Source organism: Mesoplodon bidens (genome assembly GCF_964165515.1).
Source record: "Mesoplodon bidens genome assembly, chromosome: 7".
NCBI classification, from domain to species: domain Eukaryota; kingdom Metazoa; phylum Chordata; class Mammalia; order Artiodactyla; family Ziphiidae; genus Mesoplodon; species Mesoplodon bidens.
The window spans coordinates 46,175,630-46,195,409 of record NC_138164.1 but is presented as its reverse complement, the minus strand read 5'-3'; the positions used below and the strand labels follow the sequence as shown (position 1 = coordinate 46,195,409).

The 19,780-nt window shown below is 51.8% G+C and overlaps 1 protein-coding gene across 1 annotated transcript; it reads right to left on the bottom strand.

Moving 5' to 3' along the window:
- Positions 1 to 778: 778 nt before the first annotated feature.
- On the bottom strand, positions 779 to 18,816 carry IGSF22 (immunoglobulin superfamily member 22; the record flags this gene model as incomplete). The annotated part of the gene is made up of 22 exons (XM_081239602.1): positions 779 to 937; positions 2,303 to 2,632; positions 3,428 to 3,727; positions 4,842 to 5,034; positions 5,234 to 5,322; positions 5,824 to 6,120; positions 6,761 to 6,889; positions 7,095 to 7,268; positions 8,071 to 8,373; positions 9,723 to 10,019; positions 10,174 to 10,315; positions 10,404 to 10,528; positions 11,251 to 11,535; positions 12,468 to 12,740; positions 13,399 to 13,561; positions 14,093 to 14,206; positions 14,880 to 15,054; positions 15,262 to 15,301; positions 15,384 to 15,483; positions 16,683 to 16,819; positions 17,029 to 17,160; positions 18,708 to 18,816. The coding sequence occupies 22 exons, from the start codon at positions 18,814 to 18,816 to the stop codon at positions 867 to 869; spliced, it is 3,978 nt and encodes a 1,325-aa protein (XP_081095728.1). The 3' UTR covers positions 779 to 866.
- Positions 18,817 to 19,780: the final 964 nt, after the last annotated feature.

Genomic DNA, 19,780 nt, shown 5'->3' with positions numbered 1-19,780 from the left:
GCATCTTAATGGGCAATGCCCTGACCCAGAAGTAAAAAGGGAAGCCTTGGGTGGTGGTGAATACGCCATCAGTAGAGGGGTTGTACAGTTGTGGGGATGTGATAAAGAGACTCAAGCCCCATATGGGTGTTGAATGAGTTAGTGATTTTCAAACTAGGGTTTTTACAGAGATCCCTGCTAGTGGGAGCTAGCAAAAGAATAAAGTAGAGGAGGGAGGCTCAAAGACCCCCTATCCTTGTTTCAAGTCCAGTAGGTTCTTAAGATTTTTTTTTTTTTAAAGGAAGGGTTTTCTGCTGCAAAACATAAGTTTGAAAGCTGGCGAGCAGGACGACCAATCCGTTCTAGCTTTCAGATGCTCTAATTCTCAAATAGTGGGAACCCCAGACACTAAAGAGGCAAGGTCCTGATCCCTTCCAACCCCTGAACTCTGAAGACTCACATACCTGGAGTGAAGAAATGGGAAGGGCAGGATGGGGAGAAAGATGCAGACTTTGCCCTCTATGCCCGGAGGGAGGGCAGGGTGCAGTCTGGCTGTGGAGGAGGGGAAGGCAAGGCGAGGCCCAGTCAGAAGGGGACTGGTCGTTCCCGATGTGGGTGGGTTTGGACCGAGCTCTCAGGGGTCGCAGTTCTATGTATCCCCCATCCTACGCCCAAGTCTATCTCCTTGGTCCCTGCTGCACACCATGGTTAGGAACAGGCACAGGCGCACTCACTCAGTTTATTGTCCCATGCCTTCACCGAATGTTCACATTGACAAGCACCACAGAGGGAACCCGGTCTCTCTCGCTGGGACCACACACAGAGGGTGGGCCAAGAAGCCCCACCCACATCACAGCATCCTCCTGATGCCTGGTCTAGGCTGGAGCTCACATAAGGTACTTTGATTTCTTCTGCAGACTCTCAGTGACGGAGGCTAGAATTGCCTTGTCATCTTTGTCTGAAAGAGCAAAGCAAGTATTTGTTAGTGTGAATGATGCTGGGGTAAGGGAAACTCCAAATTGCTGGACTTGCAGTCGCTATGCAGGAACCAGGGGCTGGACCCTTCCCGAGATCCTCAGACCTTGGAGCCCCAGTCTCCCAAGGTCAGCTGGGTGTGTGGGGCCAAGAGCTGCCAGTTATTCGGCATTTCGTATTTGCCACGCATTGTGCCAGGCACTTCTGTGTACTATCTCATTTAATCCTCATAACAGCCCTAAGCAGTACATGGGAAAACAAGCTCAGAGTGGCTTGCCAACGTCACATGGCTGGTGAATGTTGGAGCCAGGGCCCTGTGCCCATGTGCTTAAAACCAGAACTAAGTTGTCAGGGATCTCTCTAGCTGTGGAATGAGAGCTGGATGTCTCCCACAGGGCCTTCCCTGGCCTAGTTCTGTTACACAGTTCAACAGCCACTGTGGAGGCGTCATCTCAATGCCAGACACTTAGCTGAGTATTTGAGAGACAGAGCAACAGGACCAGGTCCTTTCCCCAGAGAAAGGCATCTATGACAGGATGAAAAAAAAGGCATCTGTAACCATGGAAACCATGGACACCAATAGTGTGCCATGGAGACTTCAGAGAGTGGCAGAGGATGAGGCTGGAGAGGTAGATGGTGGGGAGGGTGCCTTGTTGATTGTGATTTTTATCTAAAGGATCATGGGAAAGCTAGGAGGGAGTTTAAACAAAGAGGAGCAAAACAGGTCATCTTTGCATTTAGACAGTTCATGCAACTAGCTGTTTAGCTGTGAAGACAGTAGAGTGTGTAGGAAGAAATAGAATATTTCCCCTATATGTGCACCCATGAGCAGAAACATAGCACACCTATGTGCAGAGGGAGGGCCTCCCTCCACTAGGTTCCCTTCAGTGCCTCCCATCTATCCTTACCCCAGACCAGTAGTCTTCAATTTTGGTTGCACATCAGAACCACTTCCAAAATTTGTAAACATAAAGGTTCCTTCCAGAACCCTGCCAGGGAGATTGTGATTGGTAAGTCTGGTTTAGGCCTGATCACTGGCGTCTTTTTCAAATGCAAGTCTAGGCCCACCAAGGGTTGCAAACTACAGACTACTGAGAGACTGCAAACTCCCAAGTCTGCAGGGGCCAGGCACATAACAAATGACATCAAGAAGATGGAACAGTGGTACGAACTATGGCCAGTTGGAGAATGTTTACGCCACCCCATGTCAGATTAAATAAAAGCCTGTGCCAGCCATAGGAAAAGAGTCGATCAACGGCTCAGGAGGCCGCCATTTAGCGCCTCCGCCCCACGCGGGACACAGCCAGGCACCCTCAACCTCCCGGGCTGGCCGGCGCTACACCCTCACCGTAGACGGTGAGCGTGCAGCTGCTGCGGTCCTTGCCCAGCTCGTTCTCCACCAGTACGCTGTACTCTCCGCTGTCCTTGAGTGTGCAGGTGGGGATGACGATGGTGCACACGCCGCTGGTGGAGTTGTACCAGAACTTGGAGTTGGCCGTGATGTTGACGTCGCCCTTGGAGAGGGTCACGGTGGGCCGTGGGTTCCCAAGGAAGGCGCAGGTCATGGTGCAGTCCTGGCCGCGCAGCACGGTGTGCGGCTTGAGCGGGGTCAGGAAGCGCGGCGCGTGGCGCCAGTCTTTCTGCCGGTACGGCTTCAGCTTGGCGCTCTGGTCCTCGACTGCGCGGACGGGACACGAAGGGCGGTGAGCGCACCCCAAGGCCCCCATCCATCGCGCGCCGGCTTAGACCTCCTAAGACGCCCCGGAGACCCAGCTCACGGAACCCTGAGGACCTGGGTTAGATTCCCACGCGCTGTCAACTCTGGGGCCCCGACTTTATACTGGTTCCTAAGGTCCCCCTTCCGCCACCCCCCCACCCCCATGGGTTCCAAGACCTAAACCAGGTCCGCGGGGTTTAACGCTTTTCCAGACCCGGGCGTCCTAGACTTCTTTCCAGCCACCAGCCTCCGGACCTGAGCTGTTATCTGGCTTTTAACTCCCCATCCAAGCTTTCCCCAACGCCCTCGCAGCCTCCACGGTCTCTGCTCTCTCCAATTTAGGCCCTCATTTCAAGATTCCCGCAGCTATCCTTACCTTTAATGCCCTCCCTCCAGGGTTTCTGGATGTCATCCCCGCTCCTTGGACCCTCCCTGAGTCCTCAGTCAGGACCTCAGTCAGCCTCTCAGCTCCACAACCCCTCCTCACCCTCCGGCCCCCCACTGTCATCCCTGCCCCCAAGGGGACCTCCCCACCCCACCTCTGCGTTAGTCCCACCCCTCGGTGTACCCCAAAGGAATCTCCTCCCCTAGGCTTCCAGACCTCTGCTTTTCTCCCCAGGGTCCCTGATGTTAATTAACCCTTTCACCTCAGTGCTCCTCATTACCTCCAATCTTGGGTACCCCTTGCAACCCTCATTTCATCCCCGCCATCAGGGATCCCAGACGTTACCTGAATCCCCAAGTCCCCAGACTCACTCTTGTCCTTGTTGACGAGCCAGGTATCCCTGGAGTCCAGCGGGTCGCTGTCACCGATTTCGTTCCGGGCCAGCACTCGGAAGTAGTACTTCCTGCCGGGGAGTAGCCCGGTCACCATGTACTTGTTGCTGAAGACGTGCTCGGCCACAGTGAACCAGGTGGCGGTGCTGGCATCCCGCTTCATGATGACGTAATGGGCCTCGCTGTCCTCCTGCACGTCGGGGCTGTGGTTCCAGGTCAGAGTCACCGTGTTCCGGACCTCCTCAATCAGCTGCAGGTTTGTGGGTGGCTGCGGAAAATCTGGAAGGGTCCGAAGGTTCATCAGCCACCCTGGGGGGCTGAAGTATTGTGCCCCCACCCCCGCTACCTGCCAAGCCCTAAGGAGGATGGGATGGGGCACCTTACCTTCTTCTAACTCTCGGGCAGCTGGGGGTCTTGGAGTCAGAAAGAACTATTTATGAAGTGTAGCTCTGCCATTTACTAGCCCTGTGAACTGTGGCAAGTTACTTCTCTTTTCTGAGACCCATTTCCTCATTTGCAAAATGAGGCTAACAATAACTATCATGGAAATGTTGCGTAAAGTGCCTGGCATGTAGGATCTGTTCAATAAAAGTTCACCCGTTTATCTCCTGGGGGTTTAGGGCTTTATTATAAAGCTTCCAGCCGTCTCTAAGAGGCCACCCAATTTGGGGGGGCCGTCATGATTTTAATGGAGAGAGGTACAAAATGCATCAATGCAAAAGAATGTTTCACATTCTCTTTGGCATAGTGATTAATGTAAATTTAATAATACACAATGTGTTAAACCTCAAAACCTACGAAGTTTCCTGTAACCTAAGATAATGAAAAGGCTCTTTCCAAAGTTTTTACCCACCACATTTTTTATTAAAATTCTAAATATCTGTGGGGACTGAAAAATAATAGAAGGCTCATTTCAGCTGTGGTTCAAGAATTCTAACGAAGCTGTATGGCAATGACACTGTGGGACTGTGAAGTTTCCCCCAAAAGGCTTTCTCGGTGACCACATCACAAACTTTAAAAGCATTTCCAATAACATATAGGCAAATTACCCCAAGTTTTAATGGACTCCTCTCCATCTGTCCCTCCTGCCTCTTACCCATTCTCTGCTCTCTCTATGCTCACAGACCCTCCTCTGCATATGTCCCGAAGCTCTCCACATATGACTGAGACTGAAACAAGGGCTGGGTCCTAGTTCAATGCCTCTGGGGCTTCAAGACACTGAGAAAAAGTGAAAACAACCCTCCGCCTTAAGGCAAAGGCTGATAAAGTCTTGCTCTGTGGTGCCAAAGAAGCCTTGACTACCTTAAGGCATGACTTTACAGTGGTAGGGACTCAAGCAGCACAAGGGAGTGTGTGCAGTGATGCCTCCCCAGGCCTCTACCTGTTGTCATACCTGCCACACGCACGTGGATGTCATGGTATGCCTCTCCAAACTCATTCTGGAGCAAGATGCGGTACACCCCTGAGTCGGAGCGCTTGGTGCTGCTGATGAGGACCTGGGAGTGGTTTTTGCTCTTGGTGATGGCTTCCCTGCCCTTGGTGGGCATGCCATCCTTCAGCCAGATCACGGTGGGTGGTGGTGAGCCCTGGGTGGTGACAGGAGATGGCACCAGGGGTCACCTGGGTGGTATTTGGGGGCAGGCCCTATCCCACTGTCCAGGAGTCTCCTGCCAGGCTCTGAGGCCAGGGGTCTGGCGAGGGGCAGAGGCAGAGGCAGAGACTATGATAGCTGTAGCAGCCAACTTGGTTAAGTGGTGGGCGTCTGGGGGCCAGGGTAGGACTCACAGAGAAGGCGGCATGGATGCAGAGGGCTGTCCCAGCGCGAACCACCATGTGACTTTTCAGCCGGGCACTGAGGTCAAACTTGGGAGCAGCTGAGATGGCGGAGACAGAGGTGCGATCATGGAACACTCTTTCCAGAAGACTTAGCTTTAAGCCTCCCCTCCAAAGCTTTTCCCAACCTCTTCTCCTTCTTGCTCTCACTACAGGCCATACAGACATCTAGCAACCCTGCAATGCTGTGAAGCATTTATTTATTTTTTCTCATCTGTCTCCCTCTATTATTATATAAGACTTTTTAGGGCAGGTCCTGTGTCTCATTTTTTTCTAAATCCCTAACACCTCCCTTGGCACACAGTAGATACTATTTGGTACGCAATGAGTGGGGTTTTTGGTTTTCGTTTTGTTTGTTTGTTTGTTTGTTTTTGGCAGGGAAGCCCCTGGGGTTATCCCTAGGTCTGTCCAGGCACAAGCATGGAAGACTCTTTCTTGATCACAGCATCGCCCAGTTTTCTCCTGTGGGATGAGGTCCCAGAGAGGAAGGTGTGGAGCTAGGATGTTGGGGCCTACACCCCAGCCCTGTCTGCATCCCTCACCTGGTGGTGGCATGGCACGGACCCCCTCGTCCAGCTCCACAGGCTCCCCACACCCAGCCTCGTTCACAGCCCGGATTCGGAAGAAGTATTTCTGCCTCTCGGTGAGGCCTCCTACTGTGTAGCAGGTGCACGAGATGGGGATCTTTGTGCACTTGGACCACTCCTTGGTGTCTTCAGCCCGCATCTCAAGGATGTAGCCAGAGGGTGGGTCTCCCTCGGCAGGTTCCAGCCAAGCCAGGGAGATGCTGGAGTTGGAGGAATCCGACACGTGCAGGCCCTGCACCAGGCCCGGGGGTTCTGCGTGACACAGACAACTAGTCAGCCCCCAGATTCTTCTCCACTCAACACCATGCCCAATTCCTGTACTCAATAGCCCTGAAACTTAACTTTCAACACCTCTACCTTCAACACTCACAGTTAAAACGCTCAATACCCAGCCTTTCACCTTCAACAACCTCTAAATTTAATTCTCTCAGTCTCAATACTTTCACCCTTGAAGTCAAAACCCTCCAAATTCAATATACATTAAACACTCAACCCCTCTGTATTCAAAACTCCAGCCTTTAGCTCAGCCCTCTGCACCACACCCATTCACGTGTGATATCCCCATCTCACCACCTAAGCTCAGCACCCACCCAACCATTTACCCAACTCCCCTGCTCAATCCTCAAACATGCTTCAACTACCTCACCTAACCAGACATACTCAACGTTTAATAAAAACTTTTTTCCACCCATCTCCTCGCTGTCCCTGACTCTCAATCTTTATTTGCTGGCTTTCTCTTGTGTGTGAATCTTGTCCCTCTATCAGGCTGGCAGCTCCCAGAGAGTGGAGACTGTGTGATCCCCTCCTGTTAGACTTTCCCGGGAAGAAATCCTCTTTCTACCTCAAACGGCTAATTCCACTGTGTGTTGGGGCCTGGCAGCACCATACTCACTGACAGGGTCCTTGGCTACCACTGAGCTGGATGGCATACTAGGCTGTCCGGGGCCTGCCTTATTCACAGCTACAACTCGGAATTCATATTCTGTGTCCTCCAGGAGACCATCCACAGTGTACTTGGTGCCTGAAATGGGAATTTGAGGGGTAATGAGGCCAGGGGTGGTCCACGTGGTAGGAGACCATAGATGTGGAAGAGGGGGTCATGAGATGCTATTAAAACCCACAAAAGGAGTTGGAGGAGGGAGTATGTTCAGAGCAGCACGGGTACAGTGGGTCCACCCAACAAAGTCTCCCTTGGCCCCTCCTGGGCCTTTGACCCTCGACCTCACCCTGGATGGGGTCCTTGTTGACTGGCACCCACAGGTTACTGCCTTTCTTCCTCCGCTCCACAATGTAGCCGAGCACTGGGGCTCCCCCATCTTGGGTGGGGGCATTCCATGTGATGGTCACAGCCTCTTTGGTCACGTCAGTCACTTGGGGCTGGGAGGCAAGACCAGGGGGCTCTGTGGGAGAGAGAGAGAGGGCAGAGGTTAGGTGGGGGAGCATGTAGACAGTTGCCCACCCCATGCTGAGCTCTGGTCCCTTCCTTAAAAAAACTTAAGCCAATGATTAACTCTGGTTGCACATTAATGTCATGTGGGGAGTAAAAAAAAAACCCCAAAACACCACCAACAACTAGTGTCTGGGTCCTGTGTCCTGATATTCTAATTCAGCTGGCCTAGGGTGGAGACCAGGAATCAGCATTTTTTAAGAGACCTCAAGTGATTCTAATGTGTAGCCAAGATAGAAAACCACCAACTTGAATTTTCCAACCTGTGGCATCACCAGTGGCATCCCCAGTGGCAGAGTTTTTAATGTACTGTCTTGACACACAGAAACATGGAGATCAGTTGGGAGGAGTGTAGCAAGTAATTAACTAGTGATCATAATTAAAATGCCAATGTTGTCAAGGGTTTTCTTTGGAAAAAAAATTAGAGTGGATTCAAGGCTATCCCTAAAGTAACATTACTCTCCCTTGGATATAGGATGATTTCTGGAATGGAGAAACAAGTGGAGTTATCTCCCTGGAATTGTGCACAGTTCTGGATATACACACGGGAGTGTGTTGTGCATGTGATCTGACTGGAAAAAGTTGACAATTCCTGTCCAAAACGATCTTCTGCTCTTACTCTAGAAGCCATCTGTCTCGTGGGGCAGCTAGAGATGACCCTGCGGAATCTCCCACAGACCAGCACTCCTCACCGGCTGAAGGTTCCCCACGGTGGCCCCTGAGGTCCCCATTGAGCACAGGGCTATCTCACTGACCAATAGGATTTCCTGCAAACACTTCCTGTGTCTCCAGCGGGTCGCTCACTCCTTCCGAATTGACGGCCAGGATACGAAACTGGTAGGCTTTCCCCTCTTCCACCTTGTTGGTGGAGAATTTGGTGACTTTGCTGTCCACCTCACCAATCTTAATCCAGGACTTCTTGCCGACTGCCTTCCGTTCCACTATGAACTGTGTTATAGGCCGCCCGCCGTTGTCCTTCGGGGCCTTCCACTGCATGTGCACACAATTACCCGAGAGCTCCAGGAACTCCACCCGGCCTTGGGGAGGCTTGGGACGGTCTAAGGACAGAAGATAGCATCAGAATGTGTCTTTGGAGCAAAGGACCAGAAGGGCTTCATCCCACTGGTTGGAGGTCCACCAGACTGAGACATAGCTAGATTCTGAGCTTTGCGGATCCTTTGTCCTTCCCTCTGTCACTGTTTTCCTAAGACTTGCCCAAGTAGCTTGATCCCTGCCCCCCCGATATTCCTGTCCCCCTAGGAATGAGTGAACTGGAGACCTGAGGGACCCCCGCCTCAGCTAATTCCCACTTACCTCTTCTAGACAAGGTCTCCCCTCCTCTCAGCTTCCAGAACTCCAGTACTTTCTTCTATTACAGTTTATTTATTTATTTATTTATTTATTTATTTATTTATTTATTTATTGTTGTACATGGGCCTCTCACTGTTGTGGCCTCTCCCGTTGCAGAGCACAGGCTCCGGACGCGCAGGCTCAGCGGCCATGGCTCACGGGCCCAGCCGTTCCGCGACATGTGGGATCCTCCCAGACCGGGGCACGAACCCGTGTCTCCTGCATCAGCAGGCAGACTCTCAACCACTGCACCACCAGAGAAGCCCTACAGTTTATTTTATAATTACATGTCTGCCAGTTTTTATCCCTTTTGGGTTGAGGGACTGCTGGGGATAACTCATCCCTGTGTCCCCAATACTGAGAACACAGAGGAGGTGCTCAGTCATGCTGCCGAACTGAACTGAAACCCAATCCATCCAAACCCACGGCTTGATGGAGATGCAGGTGGAGGAGGTGAAGCTGGTGTGTGTGTGTGTGTGTGTGTGTGTGTGTGTGTGTGTGTTGCATGTTGAATATGAGTTCACTAAGGCCAGCTCTTCATCTCTTTCCTTAACTTTATGTTCAGACCCATCCCAAATACCATTTCCACCCCCATTCCATCTTTCTCTCCAATTTCATTCTATCCTCAACCCTATCTCACCTCCCCTCACTCCATTTCACTTCCAACTCCAATATTCTTCCCAAATGAACCTCACTTTCATCCTAAATTCCACCTCTCTTTTACATCATTTCCACCTTACTTCCAACCAGGTCCTCAGCTCCAAGTCAGTTACAATACTTCAGCAACATCTGAAGGTCAAGTACGTGCTGTACACTCTGCTATAGTCTTTAAATTCACTTGAAATAGGCACTTTAAAAAACCACCCTGTCGCAGATGAGAAGCTGAGGCTCAGGAAAGTTAATGGACTTGCCCAAGGCCACCTAGTTAGGAAGTTAGGAAATGGGCTTCTTCTGGCTGCAAAGCCAGCACTTCATTCCCATTCTCAACCCGAACTCCAACTCTCTCCTCAGCCTGCGTGGTGCCCCCAGCCCAGCCAAGCCAGGGTCTTGGCCTCACCCAGCACGCTGAGGTGCAGAGTGGCTGTGGCGGAGCCATGGTCATTCTTGAGCTTGAGCATAATGATGCCACTGTCCTCCCGCGCGCAGTGTGAAATGGTGAGCAGCGCCTGGTCTCCCCCACGCTCCATCGACACGCGTTCCTCTTCCGTCACCTCCATGCCGTCCTTGTACCACGTCACTTTGGGCAGCGGCTTTGCCCGGAAGGGCACCTTGATGTTCGCGGTGTGGCCCACCTTCACGGTCACCGGGTGCGAGGCCAGTGTCTCCAGTACCGATGGGTCGATGGTTGGAGGATCTGCAGGGAGGGACGGCAGGGAAGGCTCGAAGAGCAGGGATGCGGGAGGAGCCGAGGGGTGGAGGAGGAGCCCATGGGGGATGGGGGAGGAGCTAGGAGTAGGTGGGCGGGCCAGGCGTGGTCTAGCTTTGTCCGTAGTGGGAGGCGACCTTACCTGCAATAAATACCGAGGCTTCGCTCTCTGCACCCTTGGCCCTGAATGTGTACTTGCCCTCGTGCTCTGGCCCCATACTGGGGAAGATGAGCTTGTGTACCGCACCTTGCTTCACGATCTGCGCGCCGGTCAAGTCCGTGATCTGCGGGGCGAGGGGCGGTCATGAGTGCGAGTGTATGCCCGGTCGACCCCCTCGTCCTGCATTCCCTTCCCTGGCCCCTGCCTCGGACCTCCTCGGCATCCTTCAGCCACACTCCATCCACCTTTTCGTCGTTCAGCACTACGCACAGCTCAGCCGGGCTCCCGGTGGCCGCGTGAACGTCGGACATCCCGCTCTTCACGGTGGCCAGCCGCTCTCGAGAGAAAGGGGGCAGGGGCTGGGTTAGGGTATCGGGGTGGAAGGGGCTTACGGGAAAAGGGCTGGTGGCATCTATCAAAATCATTTATGATGAGCAAGATGTTTGGAAATGGGCAAGTGGGTAATGGTCGGTGGGGGCATTAGAGCAGGTAGGTGGGGGGCGGTTGGGGAAAAGTCAATGGCATTGGGAAATGGCAACTGGGAATTCTGGGAGATGGCTAATGGGGGGCTGATCATCGGAGGATGGTCAGTGGGGACTGAGGATGCTCAGGTGAAGAAGGGGACTAGATGGTGGGATGCAGGTGGTTAGTGGAGTTGGGATATTTAGCTGGTTATGCTGGTCTGTGGGATGCCCAGCGTTTATTGGGAATTGAGGGTGTTCAGAGTCAGTGAGGAGTGGTCAGGGATAGTGAGTAGGGGCTGGTCAGGGTCTAGGGGTGTGGGATGACCAGGTTTGCTGGGGATGGTCAGAGTCTGGAAGTAAAGGATGGATGAAGTCAAGGGATTTTGGATAGAGTTCAAAAGATGAGGGATGGTCAGGGTCTAGGAGGTAGAGATGGTCAGAATTTGGGAGATGGGGGTGGTCAGAGTGGGGAGGTAGAATTAGATCATGGTCTGGAGGAGGATTGAAGTCAGTCAGGGGACTGATGGGTGTCTACAGTAGGAAACTGTTAGGGCTGGGGGGTTGGTCAGTGGGGACTGACAGGGTGGGTGTATACCTTCCACAGTGACTACAGCAGTACTGCAGTATTCCACGGGGTCCCCATCCTGCATGGCCACCACAGTGTACTTGCCACCGTCACTGAGCTGTGCATCCTCGATGACCAGCTCCGCTCGCTTGCCCTCATGGTTCATGCTGTATTTGGAGCCACGCTCCAGCAGCTGTCCGTCCTTCATCCAGCGCAGGGTCACATTCTTGGATGTCAGCTCACACTCAAGGCATGCACAGTTCCTCTCTTTCACACGCACATTCTTGAGGGTGCTCACAAACTTTATAGGGATGCCTATGGACAGACAAACAAACACTTGGTCCTGCTCCCAACCTCCTTTTCTGCAGCTAGATGCTGTCCTGCTCCTCTTTTTGACCCTAGAAACCACAGGGCCTTGTGACATGAAGTGTGTACCCGACTCACAGAGGTACCCGGCAGGGAGGGTCCCAGCTCTGCCTCTTACTTCCTAGCTGACTGTATGCAGTGCATTCACTCCCTAAGTCTCATTTTCCTCATATGTAAAATGGGACAACAGCTTTTACATCCTCACAGCACTGCAGGCAGTATCTCTAATGTCCCCTTGGAGCTCCAGCCAGAATTGCATTGTCTCTCTGGTGTCTGGGCCTTTACACATGCTATTCCCTCTCCTGAGAATGTCCTCTTCTCTTGCCCCTTCTCTGAAAACTGAACTCCTTTTTGTTTTACTTGGTAAAGCTTTGCCGTCATCTCATCACATCCTTTTTGACATTGCCAGGCGGTACCTCTTCTTTGGGTTCTCACAGCCTCCATGTCTCCCTCAATCACAGCAACGATTGTTTCATGTCACTTGTGTCAATAGTGGTTCACATGTATGACCCACCATCATGTGCAACTCTCCAAACTAGGTATAAGAATATAAGTAGTCAAGAGTGATGGGCTGTAATATATGATATTAGAGCCATAAAGGCTAATAATTTCTTGGCCCATGATCTCCCAGACGACAGTAAGATCCCAGGGTGTCTTGACTCCTTGCTTAAGAACTTTTGTTCTAATTCCATTTCCACACCTGCTTCTCCCACTAGACTAGGAATTAGCAGAGAGAACTCTCTATCTTTCTAGTAGCCATCAAAGGGCCTTGCAAGGAAGAGATAGATACATGGATGGATGGATGGATGGATGGATGGATGATCACATGGAGGTCGCTGTGGCATGAAGCCCACCCCTCAAGCTCTGGCCCAAACACTCACGGTCAATAGTGAGCTGGGCCTTCTGAACCAGGTCCCCCACCTCAGCAGAGAACTCTCCACTGTCACCGAGTCTGGCATCCTTAATCTTAAGCGTGTGGGTCAAACCATCCTCAGACACAGTGATTTCATACTTCTCATCCCTCTTCAGCTCCTTTCCATTGAACTTCCACACAAAGTTGGGCACTTTCTTGGAGAGGCAGATCTCACATACAGCTGTCTGGCGCTCCGTCACCTTCATTGGCTTCATCTCTCCCAAGAACTTCAGAGGCTCATCTGCAGCAAAGAGTAGGAGGGGCATTCATTGGGCTGTATCCCTGGTCCCTCCTGAGGGGTAGGATCGTGAAGGGGGGTGGGGCATAAAGACTCAGGTGTCATTGGCCTCCTGTAGCCCACAGTTGGGGAAAGCATCCTTCTTTCGTTCTGCTTGTGAATCCTAGAGCCTCCTCCCATGATGTTCATATGGTCTCCTCCACAGCAATGTTAACAGCAATTTTAGAAAGAATATTTCTCTATGTGATTTTAGATATGCGCCAGGCACTGTTCTAGCCATTTTGCACATATAAAAGCATTCAGGTAGACTCTACCATTATTTCCCATTTTACAGATGGGAAAGCTGAGGCAAAGAGAAGTTAAATCACTTGCCCCAAATACACAGCTCATAAGTGACAGAAGCTGGGATTTGAGCTCCAGTAGTTCAACTCCAGAAGCTGTACTCTTAACCACTATGCTACACTGCCCCCACAGCACTTTATCTCATAGTCCTCTCCCTTATACCCCATGTCTCTCTCCGCCATTAACTCCCATCCCCATGCAATCTGTGCACAGCCCCATGGGCCTTCCTCCCATGTCCCCATGGACCTCATCCTTGGATATTCCTCTGCCCTGACCCTGACTGTGTCCTCCTTGTGCTGCCTGGTGCCCACATTCTTACCCAGCACTGTGAGCTTTGCACTTATCCGCTTGTTGCCCACGGACAGGCTGTAGGTGCCTGCATCTTTCATGTTCACGTTGGTAATGACCAGCATGTGCTTGGTGCCCACCTGCTTCACGTCATACTTGCCCAGGGAGTACTGGATCCTCAGTGGCTCATTATCCTGCCTCATGGAATAGGTAGAAAAGCTGATGAAGGGGTTTAGGAGGAGATTTCTAGAGGTCTCCATTCCCCAAAGCCAGCCTGAGCTGGAAGGTGCCATATCTACCTCTCTAAGATCCTCAAACACACTCAGAGGCCCCTAAGATCTCTCTAGCCTCATCATCTGGCTCGGTGGGATCCAGGGTCTCTGCCTCTCCCGAGGCCCGAACTCTTAATATGCATGAGTTCACTAGATACTTTCTCTTAGAGGCCCATCTTCAGTGACCTGCAGGACTATCTAATCCAGCCTTTTCAGATGGGTAGACTGAGGTATAGAGAAAGGGAAGTAACTGTCTCAAATCAAACAGCAAACTGGTGGAACATCTAAGAATAAAGCCCAGCTCTCATCCAGTTTCAACCATACCAGATGGCATCCTTTTGATGGGATGGAGGAGAGGACAGGGCTTATGGGTAATGAGAGGGTCTTGGAAGGAAAGGGGTGCAGAGAAAAAATGATATTCCAGGGTGGGCCCCTCCTAGATGCTCTCCCCACCTTGATCCATGTCATTTTGACATTGGGGTCCTTCAGCTCCATTATGCAGTCTAAGACCACCGTGGTATCCACCTTGGTCTCTATGTCTTCCAGGGGCTTCAGAATCTGGATGGTCTGAGAGATTGTGGTAACAAAAAGGCAGGTGTCAGAGGCATCTGGAATCTGGAATCTGCCCAGACTGTGTCTCCAGTGCTGGAGGAGCCCCCTGAAGGTCTGGGGAGAAATGACTAGGCTGATTAGATAACTGTGCTCCCCATCACCCCTCTCCCCCTACAATGAACAACTTGAAGATTTAGGGGGAAACGGGTATGATAAGGGAAGAGAAAGGAACCACCATTTGCGGAATAGTCACTATGTACCTGGGCCCATTACATAGGCCTTCTAATTCCAGTGTAGATGCTTAACAGTTATGAGTTGTTGAGTGAATGAATGAGAACACCACCACAAAAACAAATGAAAAAGGAAAGTATAATTTTCATTTTGCAGATGAAGAAACAGGTTCAGAGAGACCCCCAAGTTCACTCAGTTAATAAGGCAGTAGAACTGGACTTTGAATCCAGGTCTGTCTGACTCCAAAATCCATGCAAGTACATTAGGGAGCGGTGAAGAGAAAAGAGGTAGAAGGAGGGTGACCTGAGTTCCTTGCCTGCCCTTGCAGTAGAGAAGGCCCTTGAGTATGCATGTGCATGGTGGGGAGACCTTGCCACTGGGAGTCACACAGGCACTAGCACTTTCAGTAAGGCCCAGCCCCTGGCCTGCAGCTCCCTGCTCCCTGATGGGCACTGACCTCTACCTCCACTTTCTTCATCCCTTTGAGCTTCTTGAGCAGCCCCCGGAAGTCTGTGAAACCATACTCCATGCAGGTCTTCTCAAAGTCCTTCTTGGGCACCTTGGACAAAATCTCCAGCATCTCTTTCTCATCCGTCACCTTCTTCTGCTGCTTCTTGGGAGGAGGGGGTCCCCTGGAAGGAAGTGGGTGCCAAGCTTGGACTTAGTGCCTTTCTCTGAAGACAGAGGGAGCCTCTCCCAACCATGAGATGCTCCTCCCTACTCCATGGATTCTTGGAGGCTGGGCCATTAACTCAGGGGGCTGTTGAAAGGCCTTCCAGAAGCTCTAGCCTGGAGGGTGGGGGGACCACACCCTGGGCAGAGGAGCCTTCCAGCCTCACCTCTTCTTCAACATCTTTTTGAAATCCATTTTTTCTTGACCTGAGGACAGAGAGAGGGACAGGGTCAGACAGAGGGAGTTTGGTCCCTAAGAGGAAAGGCCAGGAGACTTGGGCTGGCTCACCCTCGGTCACAAGCAAGGACACGGTGTAGATGGCGTCTGCATGGTCATTGCTTGCGATGCACTTGTAGTTGTCAGAGTCATCCGAGGTCAGTGGCTCCAGCTGGATCAGAGTCAGGCCATTAGTAGGGGAGGTGGGGAGGGAACCAAAGGAGGACTCTCTGTGAGATGGGAAAGGAGGGTGTTTCTTTTGGGCTGGGGGAGGAGCTGAGTGTTGGATGTATGTGTGGAGGATTGAGCAGCCTCTGTGATTAGGAGGTGCCAGGTAGCAGTCAGTGTGCGTGTGTCTGTTTGGAGCCTGATTCTGCATTGGATTCTCCCCCTTGGCTGTGAGCTCCTGGATAACAGGGACTTCCTCTGATTTACAACTTTATCTGCAGTTTCTGGCACTGGGCTGAGTACGCCTTTATTTAACACGGATTTACTCCTCTGTACCAGGTATTGGCCTGAGCCCCTGAGGAAATGGGGGTGAACAAGGCCGCTCTGGCGCCTGTAGAAAGGCACTTAGGGACCAGTGGGTTCCTGGAAAGTGCTTGCCGAATGAATGAGCTTGTGTAAGGAGTGGCCGTAGTGGGGGCTCTGGGGCAGCTTGTGTGTGCTGTAGGGGCTTAGGGTCCTAGAATGCGCCTTCGGGAGGAGAAGGAAGCAACTTGCATCTGTGGGGAGAAGGGAGGCTCTTTGCCTTTCACAGTGGGAAGTCCGGGCAGGACGAGGAACAGGAATAATTATAGGCCTAGGTCTCCCAGGGACCCATCCCTCCCTCTCCTCAAAGGGTCTGGAGCCAGAGGCTGCATGCAGAAGATAGCTAGACCTTAGGATGATCGGCCCTTGGCATTGCTCTTCTGGAAGATTCCCCTGAAGAGCCCAGGAACCCTCACCCTCACCTACACTCTAGGACCAGACCCTCTCTCCGTGCCGGTCCCGCACCAGCTCAGCCTGGCTCCGCCCACCGTGGTCTTAGCCCCTTCTAGCCACGCCCATAGCTTTGGTTTCACTTTCCTTTGGGGCTCACTCACCTTCTGGAACCTCTCTTTCTCTTCCATTTTGTCTTGCCCCCTCCTTGCTCTGCCATTGTCCTAGCTCTGCCTTACCCCTCCCCTAATTTTGGTCCCCTGCTCACTCTGGCAACCCCCAGCTCCTGACACGGTTTCTCTTATCCTGCCCCTCCTCTAGGGCAATGACAGCCCCTTTTCCCATCTGCCAGTTCTTGGGTCTCCATTGTGGATCTCTTGCTTGCGACAGGACCTGCAGCCCATGCCAGGGGTCCCCGCCTCCCACTTTATGGGTAACTGGACGTCGCACCTTCAGCACGTGCTCCTTGTTAATGCAGTCGTAGAAAATCTTGGCGGACTCCTTGATGGGGGTGCCGCTCTCTCTCTCCCAGGAGATGTTGGGTTTGGGGTTCCCCTGCACCCGGGCTCGGAACATGGCTTTATCCCCTGCAGTGGGCACAGGACCTATTTTTTCCCTCTTAGCCTCCAAGCTGCACCTTCTACCTGCTCCCAGCCCTGAGCAGGGCAGGGACCCTCAGCCCGACCCAGCCAGTGATTGTGTATTGAGAGGACAATGGTGGTGGTGGTGGCGGCTGGGGCACTGGGGAGGAAAGGGAAGCACCCAGGGGCCTGGGGAGACGCGGGGAGGGACGCACCCTCGGGCGCGGTGACCGGCTGAGGCTTATCCACGAACTCCGGGATGCTCTCGCCAGCAGGGATGTTGGAACTCCGGGTCACCAGGCTGAAGAACTCTGTGGTGCTGGAGGACTTCCTCGTCACGACTTCCTCTGTGGCGGCAGGCGAGAGGTCAGAATGGGCTACAGGCGGAGCTTAGCCTGGGATTGGAGGGCTGACCTTAACTTGAGGGGACGGTGGAGCATTTTAGGTCAGCGGGGGGCAGGACCAGCACTGCCCGAGAAACAAGGACCTTGGAGTCGGTGGGACATTGTGTTATGACAAATTTCAACCACTAGGGGAGCCAACGCCTCATCCACCCCTCTAGTCAATCTTTATTGGGTCAAAGCCTTGAGTTCTACATTTTTCTCTCTTAGATGGAAACTTGTCTTTGGGATTTTACGGGTTTCTTGGGCTTCTCTTCTGGAAGTTCTGGTCCCCCAGTAGCATTAAATAGTGATCAGAGTTCTAAAGGCTGCATCTGGTCTACACATGTTTTTTAATTTGACCTTTACAATGTTTAAACAAAAAATAGCCCTACATCTAAAAACTGAGAGATTTCACATAAAAATGCAGATTTCTGGATCCTCGGCACTGGACTCACATTCCCATATGTTAACAGTCAGTGGGAGGGAGGTGAAGAGTGACTGTCCCTTTAGATGGACTACATCCTGTCCAGTTCACCTCAGTCTTTTTTCTGCATTTATGTTCCCTGCCTGGACACTATCGGCCAGTGGTTTTCAACGCTGGCTGCACATCAGAATCCCCGGAGATCTTAACAAAACAAAAAACAAAAAACAAAAAACCACCAGATTTAATCCTCTTGAGATGAGACTCACATATCGCTGGTTTTTTTCACTCCCCTCTCCCCCCATTCCTACACTAAGGTGACTCTGGTGCACAGTCAGGGCTGAGAATCGCTACTATAGTCAATTGAGTTTGCAACTTCTGGTCTTGAGTCCTGGCTGTTCCACTTGCCCTGCCTCACTGGCCAGGAGGAGTTGGTGTAAAGTGTTTATCTGGTCTTCACCTCTGTACACAGAGGACTCCGAAGGAGGGAGCAACAACTGGGAGGACAGGAATTCAATATCCTGGTCCCTGGTCGTCTTTTAATCACTTTCCTCTAGAGACATGACTAAAACAGTCTGTTCTGCTCTGAGACCATTTCTCAGCTTTCCCTTGGATCTGCCCTCCCCCACGTCTGGTCCCCAAGGGCTGAGTGCCTGGAAGCTCAAGTCACTTGTTTATGTGTTCATCTTCTCTCCACTGGCAGCTCCAGGTCTTCTCTTTCTTAAGTGAGGCATTATTATTCATAGGTAGATAAGGTTGCTACCTCCCTAACTTCCTCCATGCCTGAAATTCTACCATCAGAGATGGTATTTGCCTATGGCTCTGATCTTAAGCAATTGAGAGTTCATCAATCACTCACACACATCCATGTGACTGATTTTTCCTAAGCTTTTTGTCTGGAGGTTGGATCTGTGGGTGAGCATCTGGCTGGCTAAGCTTTATCAAAGCACAGATTAGAAACACAGGTTGGGAAGGGTTGCTGGTGGTATCTTGGGCTCTTGAGGGGCCCAGCAGTCGCAAAGACTGGAGGAAGAAAGGCTGCCCCTACCTGATTACTGATCCCCTCCTCCAGCCATCCCACTCTACTTGCCTCCCACGATCTTGGTTGTCTGGGAGAAGGTCTGCATGTGGGTGGTGGAACTGGAGAACTCCACGGACACGTGCTCCTGAAGCATCTCCTTGTGGTGAATGGTCGTCATGGTGACAGCAGGCGTGGGCACTCACCTGGGAGGACCAGGGAGAGGATGAGGCCATGAAGGACAAGGAAGGGAGCAAGAGGGAGACTCAGAGATGTTCTTATGTGTGTGTGTGTGTGTGGGGGGTAGGGATGGGACCGGTGGACACAGGGAGAAATGGCTGTGCACAGGAGAGGGTGAGGAGAGGTTGGGCAGCAAGCCTCTTCTCTCTGGCCTCTCTTCTCTTCCCTTAGTGTCTCCCTTTCCCTGGTTGGCTACAAGGACCAATGGGCCTGTCCCCCACTGACTAGCGCCAAACTATTCCAAGTACTTGGAGGGGGAGGAGGTAGGATTTAGACTTACCCAGCACACCCAGTAAGGCCCAGAGGGAGTTGAGGGTAACTACTGATAGCTACATGGAACTAGTGGGGGGCACTGCTGGAGGTTTTATCAGGAGAGAATGAAGTCAGACCTGAGAAGGAACTTCCTGACTAAGCCACACTGGAGCAGGCCTTGAAAGGAAACTGCGGATCTTCTTGCTGGGCCCTGGGGAGCCCTGGCATTGGGGGAAAGCTAAGACAGATGACAAAGCATTGCTACAGCTCTGCTTTCATTTGCGACATGGTAAAGACAGAGATTGAGTTTTTATTTCTTATACTTTTTTTTTGAATTGGTAATTCAATCATACAGTTAAAAAGTAAAACAATACAAACATCTATGTGAAGAGGCTCCCTCCGGCTCCCAAGCCCTCCATCACCCAGCCCTCCCCAGCAGGTAACCACTTGTGGTCTCTGGGCTCCTTCAGGAGCTCCTTCATGCAAATATGAATATGTTTTTGTCTCTACCCTTTTTTAACACGTAAGGTAGCTTATTATACATGCTATTCAGCCCTCTTTTCACTTTCTACATCTTTGAGATCTCACCATCCCAGTTCGTAAAGTTTCCCCATCCTTGTTAACAGCTACACTGTATTCCAACGAATGGGTAT